The sequence below is a fragment of the Mirounga angustirostris genome, unplaced genomic scaffold (assembly GCF_029215605.1).
Source record: "Mirounga angustirostris isolate CCGP_5_RB_7025 unplaced genomic scaffold, mMirAng1.0.hap1 SCAF_11, whole genome shotgun sequence".
Classification (NCBI taxonomy): Eukaryota; Metazoa; Chordata; class Mammalia; order Carnivora; family Phocidae; genus Mirounga; species Mirounga angustirostris.
Genome location: NW_026991719.1, coordinates 50,591,375 through 50,606,283, shown reverse-complemented (window position 1 = coordinate 50,606,283; position 14,909 = coordinate 50,591,375). Strand labels below are relative to the sequence as shown.

General features: G+C 40.3%; 1 protein-coding gene across 1 annotated transcript in view; it reads left to right on the top strand.

Annotated features, from left to right (window-relative positions):
- The first annotated feature begins 2,662 nt into the window (after positions 1 to 2,662).
- Positions 2,663 to 14,909, top strand: part of MTMR8 (myotubularin related protein 8) — a 163,583-nt gene continuing 151,336 nt past the window's right edge. Inside the window, 3 exon segments of the mRNA XM_064573586.1 lie at positions 2,663 to 2,716; positions 9,327 to 9,449; positions 13,041 to 13,203. Coding sequence (XP_064429656.1) covers positions 2,663 to 2,716; positions 9,327 to 9,449; positions 13,041 to 13,203 — 340 coding nt within the window.

Genomic DNA, 14,909 nt, shown 5'->3' with positions numbered 1-14,909 from the left:
GCATAAGTCATAATCTCTGAGTCTTTTCTATTTTGGGGCTTCTCCTCCTAGTCATTCTGTGGATGGTTGTTTGAGGGAATGTATAGAGTCCAAATTTTTGACCAGAACCCAAGCAAGTTGCACCTGTGTTCTTGGGACTTTAGGGTTGCTGGCCTCTCGTTTTCCCAGCCTGTTTTCTGCGGGAAGGGCCTCCCAGGCTGTTGCTCAGGCAAGCCTGTTTGGGCAGAGTTCCCTGCCCCCGTGTGGCTGGGGATGGGCTCAGCGGGAATCAGTCTTTGGGGATTTTGTTCTCTGGCGGCGTTCCCTGGTGCCTTTCTTTCTTTCTTTTTAAAAAAAAAATTTATTGTTATGTTAATCACCATACATTACGTCATTAGTTTTTGATGTAGTGTTCCATTATTCATTGTTTGTGCATAACACCCAGTGCTCCATGCAGAACGTGCCCTCTTTAATACCCATCACCAGGCTAAACCATCCTCCCAACCCCCCCCCGTAGAACCCTCAGTTTTTCAGAGTCCATCATCTCTCATGGTTTTCTTCCCCTCCAATTTCCCCCCTTCATGCTTCCCCTCCTGCTATCTTCTTTTTTTTTTCTTAACATATATTGCATTATACTTTTCATAGGTAAAGATATGAGATTCAACAGTCTTGCATAATTCACAGTGCTAACCAGAGCACATACCCTCCCCAGTGTCTATCACCCAGTCACCCCATCCCTCCCACCCCACCCCCCACTCCAGCAACCCTCAGTTTGTTTCCTGAGATTAAGAATTCCTCACATCACTGAGGTCATATGATACATGTCTTTCTCAGTTTGACTTATTTCGCTCAGCATAATACCCTCCACTTCCATCCACTACATTTGAAATGGCATGATCTCATTCCTTTTGATGGCTGCATAATATTCCATTGTATATATATACCACATCTTCTTTATCCATTCATCTGACGATGGACATCTTGGCTCTTTCCACAGTTTGGCTATTGTGGACATTGCTGCTATAAACATCGGGGTGCACGTACCCCTTCGGATCCCTACATTTGTATCTTTGGGGTATATACCCAGTCGTGCAATTGCTGGATCATGTGGTAGCTCTATTTTCAACTTTTTGAGGAACCTCCATACAGTTTTCCAGAGTGGCTGCACCAGCTTGCATTCCCACCAACAGTGTAGGAGGGTTCCCCTTTCTCCGCATCCCCGCCAACATCTGTCGTTTCCTGACTTGTTTATTTTAGCCATTGTGACTGGTGTGAGGTGGTATCTCATTGAGGTTTTGATTTGGATTTCCCTGATGCCGAGCAATGTTGAGCACTTTTTCATGTGTCTGTTGGCCAGTTGGATGTCTTCTTTGGAAAAAATGTCTGTTCATGTCTTCTGCCCATTTCTTGATTGGATTCTTTTTTCTTTGAGTGTTGAGTTTAAGAAGTTCTTTATAGATTTTGAATACTAGCCCTTTATCTGATACGTCATTTGCAAATATCTTCTCCCATTCTGTCGGTTGTCTTTTGGTTTTGTTGACTGTTTCCTTTGCTTTGCAAAAGCTTTTTATCTTTATGAAGTCCCAATAGTTCATTTTTGCCCTTGCTTCCCTTGCCTTTGGCGATGTTTCTAGGAGGAAGTTGCTGTGGCTGAGGTCGAAGAGGTTGCTGCCCGTGTTCTCCTTTAGGATTTTGATGGACTCCTGTCTCACATTGAGGTCTTTCAACCATTTGGAGTCTATTTTTCTGTGTGGTGTAAGGAAATGGTCCAGTTTCATTCTTCTGCATGTGGCTGTCCAATTTTCCCAACACCATTTGTTTAAGAGACTGTCTTTTTTCCATTGGGCAGTCTTTCCTGCTTTGTCAAAGATTAGTTGACCATAGAGTTGAGGGTCCATTTCTGGGCTCTCTATTCTGCTCCATTGATCTATGTGTCTGTTTTTGTGCCAGTATCATGCTGTCTTGATGATGACAGCTTTGTAATAGAGCTGGAAGTCCGGAATTGTGATGCCGCCAGCTTTGCTTTTCTTTTTTAACATTCCTGTGGCTATGCGGTGCCTTTTCTGGTTCCATAAAAATTTTAGGATTATTTTTTCCATTTCTTTGACAAAAGTGGATGGTATTTTGATGGGGATTGCATTGAATGTGTAGATTGCTCTAGGTAGCATTGACATCTTCACAATATTTGTTCTTCCAATCCATGAGCATGGAACGTTTTTCCATTTCTTTGTGTCTTCCTCAATTTCTTTCATGAGTATTTTATAGTTTTCTGAGTACAGATCCTTTGCCTCTTTGTTTAGATGTATTCCTAGGTATCTTATGGTTTTGGGTGCAATTGTAAATGGGATCGACTCCTTAATTTCTCTTTCTTCTGTCTTGTTGTTGGTGTATAGGAATGCCACTGATTTCTGTGCATTGATTTTATATCCTGCCACTTGACTGAATTCCTCTATGAGTTCTAGCAGTTTTAGGGTGGAGTCTTTTGGGTTTCCCACATAAAGTATCATATCATCTGCAAACAGTGAGAGTTTCACTTCTTCTTTGCTGATTTGGATGCCTTTATTTCTTTTTGTTGTCTGATTGCTGTGTATAGAACTTCTAATACTATGTTGAATAGCAGTGGTGATAGTGGACATTCCTGCCGTGTTCCTGACCTTAAGGGGAAAGATCTCAGTTTTTCCCCATGAAGAATGATATTCGCTGTACATTTTTCATAGATGGCTTTCATGATACTGAGGTATGTACCCTCTAAACCTAATACTCTGACTGGTTTTGATCAAGAAGGGATGCTGTACTTTGTCAAATGCTTTTTCTGCATCTATTGAGAAGATCATATGATTCTTGTTCTTTCTTTTGTTAATGTATTGTATCACATTGATTGATTTGCAGATGTTGTACCAACCTTGCAGCCCAGGGATAAATCCCACCTGGTCGTGGTGAATAATCCTTTTAATGTTCTGTTGGATCCTATTGGCTAGTATTTTGGTGAGAATTTCTGCATCCATGTTCATCAGGCATATTGGTCTGTAATTCTCCTTTTTTTTTTTTTTAAAGATTTTTATTTATTTATTCATGAGAGACAGAGAGAGAGGCAGAGGGAGAAGCAAGCTCCCAAGGAGCAGAGAGCCCGATGCGGGACTCGATCCCAGGACCCTGGGATCATAACCTGAGCCAAAGGCAGACACTTAACCATCTCAGCCACCCAGGCGCCCTGTAATTCTCCTTTTTGATGGGGTCTTTGTCTGGTTTTGGGATCACGGTAATGGTGGCCTCATAACACGAGTTTGACGTTTTCCTTCCATTTCTATTTTATGGAACAGTTTCAGAAGAATAGGTATTAATTCTTCTTTAAATGTTTGGTAGAATTCCCCTCGGAAGCCATCTGGCCCTGCGCTTTTGTTTGTTGGGAGATTTCTGATGACTGCTTCAATTTCCTTAGTGGTTATAGGTCTGTTCAGGTTTTCTATTTCTTCCTGGTTCAGTTTTGGTACTTGATACATCTCTAGGAAAGCATCCATTTCTTCCAGGTTATTTAATTTGCTGGCATATAGTTGCTCATAATATGTTATTATTGTTTGTATTTCTTTGGTGTTGGTTGTGATCTCTCCTCTTTCATTCATGATTTTGTTGATTTGGGTCATTTCTCTTTTCTTTTTTATAAGTCTGGCTAGGGGTTTATCAATCTTATTAATTCTTTCAAAGTACCAGCTCCTAGTTTCGTTGAGCTGTTCTACTGTTCTTTTAGTTTCTATTTCATTGATTTCTGCTCCGATCTTTATTATTTCTATTGTCCTGCTGGGTTTTGGCTTTATTTGCTGTTCTTTCTCCAGCTCCTTTAGGTGTAGGGTTAGGTTGTGTACTTGAGACCTTTCTTGTTTCTTGAGAAAGGCTTGTATTACTCTATACTTTCCTCTTAGGGCTGCCTTTGCTGCATCCCAAAGATTTTAAATAGTTGTGTTTTCATTTTCATTGGTTTCCATGATTTTTTTAAATTCTTCTTCTTTTTTTTTTAAGATTTTATTTATTTATCTGAGAGAGAATGGGAGACAGAAAGCATGAAAGGGGGAGGATCAGAGGGAGAAGCAGACTCCCCGCCGAGCAGGGAGCCCGATGTGGGACTCGATCCCGGGACTCCAGGATCATGACCTGAGCTGAAGGCAGTCGCTTAACCAACTGAGCCACCCAGGCGCCCATTAATTCTTCTTTAATTTCCTGGTTGACCCATTTATTCTTTAGTAGGATGTTCTTTAGCCTCCATGTATTTGAGTTCTTTCCAACTTTCCTATTGTGACTGAGTTTTAGTTTCAAAGCATTGTGGTCTGAAAATAGGCAGGGAATTATCCCAATCTTTTCGTACCGGTTGAGACCTGGTTTAAGACCTAGGATGTGATCAATTCTGGAGAATGTTCCATGCACACTAGAGAAGAATGTGTATTCTGTTGCTTTGGGATGGAATGTTCTGAATATATCTCTGAATTCCATTTGGTCCAGTGTGTCATTTAAAGTCTTTATTTCCTTGTTGATCTTTTGCTTAGATGACCTCTCCATTTCAGTGAGGGGTGTGTTAAAGTCCCCCACTATTATTGTATTGTTGTCGATGTGTTTCTTTGCTTTTGTTATTAATTGCCTTATATAATTGGCTGCTCCCATGTTAGGGGCATAGATATTTACAATTGTTAGACCTTCTTGTTGGATAGACCCTTTAAGTAGGATATAGTGTCCTTCCTCATCTCTTAGTATATTCTCTGGTTTAACATCTAATTTGTCTGATATAAGGATTGCCACCCCATCTTTCTTTTGGTGTCCATTAGCATGGTAAATGGTTTTCCACCCCCTCACTTTCAATTTGGGGGTGCCTTTTGGTCTAAAAAGTGTCTCTTGCAGACAGCATATCAATGGGTCTTGTTTTTTAATCCAATCTGATAGCATGTGTCTTTTGATTGGGGCATTTAGCTCATTTATGTTCAGGGTAACTATTGAAAGGTATGAATTTAGTGCCATTGTATTGCCTGTAACGTGACCGTTACTGTATATTGTCTGTGTTCCTTTCTGGTCTATGTTGCTTTTAGGCTCTCTCTTTGCTTAGAGGACCCCTTTCAATATTTCTTGTAGGGCTGGTTTTGTGTTTGCAAATTTCTTTAGTTTTTGTTTGTCCTGGAAGCTTTTTATCTCTCCTTCTATTTTCAATGACAGCCTAGCTGGATATAGTATTCTTGGCTGCATATTTTTCTCATTTAATGCTCTGAATATATTATGCCAGTCCTTTCTGGCCTGCCAGGTCTCTGTGGATATGTCTGTTGCCAATCTAATGTTTCTACCCTTGTAGGTTACATATCTCTTCTCCCAAGCTGCTTTCCGGATTTTCTCTTTGTCTCTGAGACTCATAAGTTTTTCTATTAGATATCAGGGTGTTGACCTATTTTTATTGATTTTGAGAGGGGTTCTCTGTGCTTCCTAGATTTTGATACCCGTTTCCTTCCCCAAATTAGGGAAGTTCTCTGCTATAATTTGCTCCAATACACCTTCTGCCCCTCTCTCTCTTTCTTCTTCTTCTGGGATCCCAATTATTCTAATGTTGTTTCATCTTATGATATCACTCACCTCTCAAATTCTGCCCTCGTGGTCTAGTAGTTGTTTATCTCTCTTTTTCTCAGCTTCTTTATTTTCCATCATTTGGTCTTTTATATCACTGATTCACTCTTCTGCCTCATTTATCCTTGCAGTTAGCACCCCCATATTTGATTGCACCTCATTAATAGCCTTTTTGATTTCGACTTGATTAGATTTTAGTTCTTTTATATCTCCAGAAAGGGTTTCTCTCATAACTTCCATGCTTTTTTCGAGCCCAGCTAGTATCTTTAAAGGATGTTTCTGAGCTCTAGATCCGACATCGTACTAATGTCCGTATTGAGTAGGTCCCTGGCAGTCGGTATTACCTCTTGTTCTTTTTGTTGAGGTGATTTTTTCCGTCTTGTCATTTTGTCCAGAGGAGAATGGATTAATGATAGAACCAAATCCTAACAGGGGAACAACGTCCTCAGAAAATATACTTTAAACAAATCAGAAAAGACCTGAAACAGGGGGAAAAGAAAGGGAGAGAGAAAAGAAAAAGAAAAAGATAAAGATAAAAACTAACAAAAACAGAAAAACGAAAAACAGAATATGATCAAATATGATCAGGTTGGTACATAGATCAGTGCCCCACACCAGACTTTGGGTGTATTTTGGTCTGTTAGAAGAAAGTGCTTCCCAAAATTTTAAAGAAAGAAAAACTTATATATGTACAAAAATAAGGGTTGGTATGATGAAGGGATGGAATATGAGTGTAAAGATGAAAATTATAAAAAAATTTATAAAAGGAATAGATAAGAAGTTGTTTGAAAAAAAAAGAAGAGGATAAAAAAAAGAAAAAAAGGGAGAGAATGTGATCAGGTAGGGGAGTAGAAAAAAACCATACACTAGAGTTTTAGGGTATATTTTGATCTGTTAGAAGACACTATCTCAAAATTTTAAGGAGAGAACAACTTATATATATATACATATGCCAAAAATATAGGTAACTACTATGAAGGGATAGAATATGACTCTAAAAATGAAAAATAGAAATGTTTTTTATAAAAGGGATTGATAAGATGGTGGTTGAAAAAGGGAAAAAGAAAAATTCAAAAAAAAAAGGACAGTAAAAAAAAATTAACTTTGAAAGACTAAAGAATCATGGATTCTAAAAAAGGCATAGATTCTATGTGCAGTATTCCCCTAGCACTGGAGTTCCGCCGTTCTCATTGATGGGTAAATTTGGTCTTGGCTGGCTGTTCTCGCTGATCTTCTGGGGGAGGGGCCTGTTTCCGTGGTTCCCAAATGTCTTTGCCAGAGGTGGAATTGCCCCGCCCTTGCCAGGTCCAGGCTAAGTAATCTGCTCAGGTTTGCTCTCGGGAGCTTTTGTTCCTTGCAAGCTTTCGGTACAGCTCCAGACGCCGAGAGTGAAAATGGCGGCTTCCCAATCTCTGCCCTAGAGGAGCTGAGTACTCGGGACCCCACTCCTCAGTGCACCCCCAGAGAAAAGCATTCAGTCACTCCTGCCTCCCTGGTCTCCGGCCGCACTCCATGCTCCCCCGGCCTGTGACCGCGCGTTTCTATCTCTGGCACCCGACCCCATGTGAAGTCTCCAAACCCAGCAGATCCTTTCAGTGTGCTCCTGCGCCACTCCTCCTGGGGGAGTCTCCCTGGATCTGCCGCTTGTTGGGTCCCTGCTGGAGGAGCAGTGGCCTGACTGTGCTGCGGATTACGGTTTATGGCAACCCCGAGCTGAGAGCCTGCTCCTCGGCTCTGTCTCTGCAGCCAGCTTCCCCGCTCCAATACCTGGGAGCTCTGCCACAGTCAGGCACCCCCGGTCTTTTTGTGACCCCGAGGGTCCTGAGGCCACACTGTCCCATGAGGGTTCCACCCCCCGCTTAGCCACTGGAGCGACGTCCCACAGCGGAGCACACTTCTAAAAGTTCCAATTTTGTGCTCTGCCGCTCTATCACTTGCCAAAAGCGGCTGACAGAGGCCCCCTCCCCCACGGTCTACCCTCCCAAATATTGCCTGGGATTCACTTCTCCACATGTCCTACCTTCCAGAAAGTGGTTGCTTTTCTGTTCAGAGAGTTGTTGCTTTTCTTTTCTTCGATCTCCTGTTGAGTTTGTAGGTGTTCAGAATGGTTTGATCCCTATCCAGCTGAATTCCTGAGACCAGACGAAATCCAGGTCTCCTACTCCTCTGCCATCTTGCTCTGCCCCCTCCCTGGTGGCTTTCTGCATCTCTTCCGGGAGTCAGAGCAGAAGAGACCATTTCCAACCCTCTGCCTCAGAGGAAAGAGACCGCAGTCTGTTCTTCAGTGAGCTCTCCAGGCCACACTGTCTCCGTTTCTATCTGTGCTGCTATAAACTGCAGTGTCCTGGGTTGTGCACCCTCCGCAGCAACCCTAGTCCTGCCTCCAGGTTGGAGCATGTCTCTGCCCTTTGTGCTTCTAAAACTGCCAGCCGCTCCCAGCTCCCATGCGCATGACCCCAGCACTCTGGGTTTCCGTCCAGGGGGCTGCAGTTTGCAGGCGCGACCCCAGTGCTCTGGGTTTCCACCCCGGGGGCTGCTTTAAAGTCCTTTCCCCGCTGCTACGGGTCTGCGAGTCTGTGCCCCGTCAGCAGCACACGAGGCTGTCACTCACCAGTGGTGTAGGATCCCCACAGCCAGGCACCCTCTCACTGCCATTTATCCTCCGATATCTGCCCATGGAATCACGGCTCTCTGCTTCGTACCTCAAAACCAACTGCCTATGATATTCTGTTCGTAGAGATCTAGATCTTCTTACATCTCAGGCTGGTTTCATGGGTGCTCAGAGTGGTCTGGGCTCAATTCCGGGGATCAGTTGAAATAGGGTCCCCTACTCCTCTGCCATCTTTCCCCCCTCTCTTTATTTTTTTTAAAGATTTTATTTATTAATTTGAGAGAGAGAGAGAGAGAGAGTGTGCATGCATGTGAGCATGTGCAGGAGCAGGGAGAGGGCCAGAGGGAGAAGCAGACTCCCCACGAGCTGGGAGCCCAAAATGGGGCTCAATCCCACGACCCTGAGATTATGACCTGAGCTGAAGACACACACTTAACCAACTGCACCCCCCAGGCACCCCTGTAAGTCTGTCTTTAATTGGTAAGTTTAATTCATGTACATTTATTGTGAAGTTATCTTTTATTATTGTTATTTTTTTATTTTAGTATTGTTGACACATGCAGTTTCATTAGTTTGAGGTGTGCAACTTAGTGATTCAACAACTATATATGTTATGCTTTGCTCACCACAAGTGTAGGTGGCATTTCACTTTTTACTTTTCATTTATGATATTTTTTGTTTTTTTGTGTTTTTTTTCCTTTTTGCTTTCTATGAGATAGATCAAGTTTTCTCCTGTTTTATAGAAAGTTATATATTTTCTTACCCTTTAACTTAAGATCTGACCTCATGTTATTCACCCCTATTGAGTTTTACCCATACAATAACTGCAACTTCTTTCAACAACATATCTACCTTTGCAGGCTCTTATGTTTCATTTATCTTCCTTTCACACCTACCCCGTCATGGTAACATCATCTAGAATTTTAATCTTTCCTAGAATCCATGTTTCCCCTCTCACTTTTATAGTTTCTACAGTGCTGATTTAGGAAATACAGACCATACTAGTTTGCTACCTTGCTACTAGAAAGCCTCAAAGAAGTTTTGTAGCAAATTAAGAGCATTTATCTTGCTTTGAATTATCCAACTTTAATCACAGGGGGCAGTGAGTCAATAACTTAATCAGTATTTTTTCCCCAAATAACAGGTAGAAAATGTGAAATTACTGGATCGTCATGTGTGTAAGAAACCTGCTAATGGGATTTTATATCTTACTGCAACCCATCTGACATATGTAGAGGCTTCTGGTGCAGCCCAGAAAGAAACATGGGTATGTTTACAAGAAGAAATATCAAAGGGTCTTAAAGAGTTGTGTTTACATGCTAATATGGTAGTTTCTTGAAATTTAAAGTAACAGTCAAATTGCTCTGAAACCTTTTCTTCAAAGAATCTATTCTATGTTTTTTTTATCATAGATTGAATCATATGCCTCTTTGTCCCTCAAGTTATTGACTGTGGTCATCTTAGTCATTTAAAACTACATTTTTTTTCTCAATATTTTTAGGTAGGGTAGTCTCTGCTCATTTTCTGAGCCTAGTTGATAAGCTCCTTAGCTTATCAACTGAAGCAATTTAAAACCTTGCTACCCATAAAGTGTGGCCCAAGAACCTGGGTGCCTGTTAAAAATGCAGAGTCTCATTTCTAAGATTTTTAATATTTTAAGGATTTATTTATTTGAGAGAGTGAGCTAAAAAGAGAGAGTGAGCACTGAGCAAGGGGGAGGAGCAGAGAGAGAGGAAGAAGCAGACTCCCTGCTGAGCAAAGATCCTGATTCAGGGCTGGATCCCAAGACCTTGAGATCACGACCTGAGCTGAAGGTAGATGCTTAACCCTTTGCGCCACCCAGGCGCCATAGATTTTAAATTTCTGAAAAGCTCTTAGGTGTTGCAGATGGCCCACGGACTATACTTTGGGTATCATTTATTTGAACCATCTCTCTGACCTAAGACAGGTTATGTTTCTCATGTGCATGTATGTGTGTTTCTTGTTATACCTTTAAACAATGTTTTCTAATTAGTTTAGCACCCCAAACATCACTATATGCCTTCCCCACCCTAAAGTAGCATCATTCAATCTTAACTTAATCATTAGCCAGATTTATGCTTAGACTTATTTGTTTATAACAAGTGTAACATACTTCTGGTATATGACATAGCATAGTAATTAAGATCACAAGCTCTAGAGCCAGTCTGCTCAAGGTGAAATCCCAGCTTCAACATTTATTATCTTAGTAACTTTGGGCAATTTATTTAATTTTTCTGTGTCTCACTTCTCTCATGTGTAAAATAGGGATAATAATAATACCTTGTTATGAGAATAAAAAAACTTAATGGCATAAATGCTTAGTACAGTGCCTTGCACATGATACGTACTACAGTAGTCCCCTCCTTATTCACAGCGGACATATCCCAAGCCCCCCATTGGATGCCTGAAATTGCAGAAAGTACCAAACCCTATGTATACTATGATTTTTCCTATATATACATACCTCTGGTAAAGTTTAATTCATAAATTAGGCATAGTAAGAGATTAACAACAACAATAATAAAATAGAACAATTATAACAATATACTGTAATAAAAGTTATGTTAATGTGATCTTTCAAAATAGCTTCTTATACTGTATGCACCCTTCTTGTGATGATGTGCTATAACACTATGCCTGTGTGATAAGATGAAATGAGATGAATGATGTAGACATTGTAACATAATGTTAGGCTACTACTGACCTTCTGATATGTCAGAAGGAGGTTCACCTTCTTCTGGGCCACAGTTGACCAGGAGTAACTGAAGCTACAGAAAACAAAACTGCAATTAAGGTGTGGGGGGGGAACTACTGTATTATATAAGTATAATATATGAATATACATATGAAAGAAGTATTTTAACACTTCCTTTTAAAAATATCATGAACTTTCCCATGAGATTGTATCTTGCCCCCTTTGGTGTGATAAAAGGAATGCCAAAAGAGGAATTAGGAGAGCTAGTTCTAGCTAGAGTTAGCTGTCCACTAACTGGCTATGTGACCTTAGGCAAGTGACTCTTGTTCTCTGAGCTTCAATTTCCTAGTTTGTAAAATAAGTTTGTTAGCTTATATAATTATTTAGGAATCTCCCATTTCTAAGTTTGGAAACCAGTTCTTTAGTATTGTGCTGTGAGCCTTTTTCCTTTCTACCTGCATTCATAGATAGCACACATGTTTCCAGATTTGTTCCTACTGGATATTATTTCAAACCTGGTGGACTAGATCTGGAAGGGAGAACTTATGCTAATTATTTCTATATGTCAAAGGAGGCAGAATTACTCAATTAGTACTATTAATGTAGTTCTTCCCAGTCTTTGTCTGCTTCACTTTCCCCCTCTTCCCAACTCAGCAGCTTTTTGCCTGGTGCCTGATCTTCATGATCAGTGTTTTACTACCCAAACACAGATGCATGTTGATCAACAGGGCTCTGATTTTCTTGAAATTTGATATATTAATTCTTATTACATTATAGGTAGTTTTTGTGGCCCCTCCAAAACTGCCATGGCAGGAATTGAGTTTGACAAAACAATTAAGACAAATTAAGATGGAAAATCTCTGTCAGGGATATATGAATGGTCCCCACACCTGTCCCTTTCTTAGATGGTGCATATGATTGAAAGATTTCCTGTAAGAGATGTCTTTTTCAAATAAATTGGGGCTGGGGCATGGAGTGTGTGGGGTGGAGGAAAAGAAAAGGCAATGATGATCAGAAGGCCATTCTATGCATAGGATAGGGAGTCAGGAGAATGGAAAGAGTACATCTAGGCTCTAGTTGCAGGAAACATCAAAGATACAGGAAGAATATCAAAGACTAAATCATAAAACCATTATTCCATGGCTTTTGGAATGTATAAAGAAAAAATTATATTATTTAGGTACAGTTTCTTTTACCATTTCCCTTTACATGCATTTATTTCTTTTCTACTGGCATCAGCATGGTGAGGAGTGATTAGACTGAAAAATTAGTCAATCTTCCATTTTTAAAAAATCAGATTCTTTAACCTGTATTCCCATGGGAAACTTTATTAACTATGGTACAGTGCTTATGAACTGAAAAAAGAACTATAGTTCGTTTAGTTCTTAGTCTTATATTCTCTACTCATTTACTAAATTACTTAGGAAAATTTTTTGCCCACTTCATTCTTTGTTTTCCTGTTACTAGAGTCTAAAATTTGGAAGAGAAATGTTCCTCCTAGTATTAGAATTACACCTAACTCCAGCACTAGACTTTTTAGAATTTCTAGAGAAGTAATCCTGGACGTGGAGTTGGACTGCCATGATTTAAATTCTATTTGTGCCACTTCTTGACTGTGTGCCCTCTGATAAGGAATTCATTCTCAGAACTCTGGTTTCTTCATTCTCAAAATGGGGTGATTATACCTCAAGGGTTTATTACAGGGATTAAATAGCTAATGGTCATGGACTACCTTGTGAGCAATAAGGCAAAATAGCAATTATTAATCATTGTAATTAGATTTGGTAGAATGAAAGAAAGTTCTCTTTTCCTCTGTGTCAATTATTCTATGATTGTAAGCTTCACCATTGTATGGAGAAGACATCTATTCTGAGCCAATTCACGTCAATTGCCCCACAAACCTATTAACCTTATATCCCAAGGGAGAGAGAAGTTTTATAACACTGCAATTTGATTCTTATTGATTTACCACTATGTACTTCTGTTTGTGAGAAACCCCATTGTGCCTTACAAAGGATGGTTGTAGGCTGTAGAAATGACTACCTCTGGGTATGCGTTACTGTTGCTGAAAGTCAGGTTCACTGATAGTCATAGACCTAGTGCATGTCTGTGAATTTATTTTGGTTCTTTTCTGTTTTGTAGATTGCACTGCTTCACATTGCCAATGTAGAGAAGTTGCCCATCACTAGCCTGGGCTGTCCCCTGATCCTTCGCTGCAAGAACTTCCAGGTGGCCCACTTTGTTTTAAACTCTGACATTGTGTGCCATGAGGCTTATAATTTGCTGCTCAAGCTTTCTCAGCCAGGTAGTTATGACAGTATTTTTATTTTATTTTAACTTTTTCCCCAGAATGGCATAATAGAAAGATCATGGGTTATGGAATTAAACAGAACAGAGTTTGTATCTGGGCTGTGCTACTTCCCAGCCTCGTGGTATTTGGGGAAGTTGTATAAGCTCTGAACTCAGCTTCCTCATCTTTAAAAGTAGTAATGGAATATTATTCAATCATAAAAAAGAATGAGATCTTGCCATTTGCAACAACATGGATGGACCTAGAGAGTATGATGCTTAGTGAAATAAGTCAGTCAGAGAAAGACAAATACCATGATTTCACTCATATGTGGAATTTAAGAAACAAAACAAGGAAAGGGAAAAAAATAAAAGAGAGACTGAGAGAGAGAGAGAGAAAGAAATCAAGAAACAGATTCTTAATTATAGAGAACAAACTGATGGTTACCAGAGGGGAGAGGATGGGTAGATGGGTTAAACAGATGATGGAGATTAAGGAGTACACTTATGATGAGTACCAGATATTTTATGGAAGTGTTGAATTACTATTTTGTACACCTGGAACTAATTGGAATTAAAATGAAAACTTAAAAAACACATATAATATTTTAAATATTTTATTTGTTTATTTGACATAGAGAGAGAACATGCCTGCACAAGCAGGGGGAGTGGCAGGCAGAGGGAGAGGGAGAAGCAGGCTTCCCGCTGAGCAGGGAGCCTGATGCAGGGCTCTATCCCAGGACCCTGGGATCATGACCTGAGCTGAAGGCAGATGCTTAACCGACTGAGCCACACAGGTGCCCCAACACATGTAATCTTTTGGAAAAAGTAGTGATAGTATAAGTTCCCCATGGGGGTTGTTTTGAGGCTTAAATGCATTTGTGCATTTTACTCTGTACTTGGTATATAGTACAAAATTTAATAGATGTTATTTTCTTCTCTCTCCCTCCTTCCTTTTAAGTGTCAACTTGTAAATTATTCGTCAGTTCAGGAAGACTGATTTGGAGAAAAATTTGTTTCCTCTTGTCTCATAAGCTTTATGTTTGTCCCACTATTCCTACCCCTACATTCAGTTCCAATCAGAAGACTAGGGCAGTTTATCAGAGTCCTTAATAATGAAGTTATCCTTCTTTCCTCCAATCTCACTGTCTCACCCTCCAGCCCCATATCTAGGTGGCCAACCAGTCAGCCACCTGTGATTTTAATGTGTGGAATTTTCATGCTCTTGTGTTTTCCCTCCCATTTTCCTCCACCCTTTCCCCAGAATTTGCTGGAATTTTGTTGATAGAGTTTAACTGTCAGCCAACCCAATACCTTATAAGACATGGGCAGAATCTATCCATCTCTGGAAAAGTTGTTGCCACATAAATTGGTCAAATGCGTTACTTTTTTTTTCAAATCCAGCAAAATTTATTGTTTATTTAGGTTTTAACTCTTCTTTCTTTCTTTATTTTTATTACGTTAGTCATCAAAAACTAATGATGTACTTATGGTGATTTTTTTTAAAGATTTTATTTATTTATTTGAGAGAGAGAATGAGATAGAGAGAGCATGAGAGGGGGGAGGGTCAGAGGGAGAAGCAGACTCCCTGCTGAGCAGGGAGCCCGATGCGGGACTCAACCCCGGGACTCCAGAATCATGACCTGAGCCAAAGGCAGTCGCTTAACCAACTGAGCCCACCCAGGTGCCCTACTTATGGTGACTAACATAACAAATGCGTTA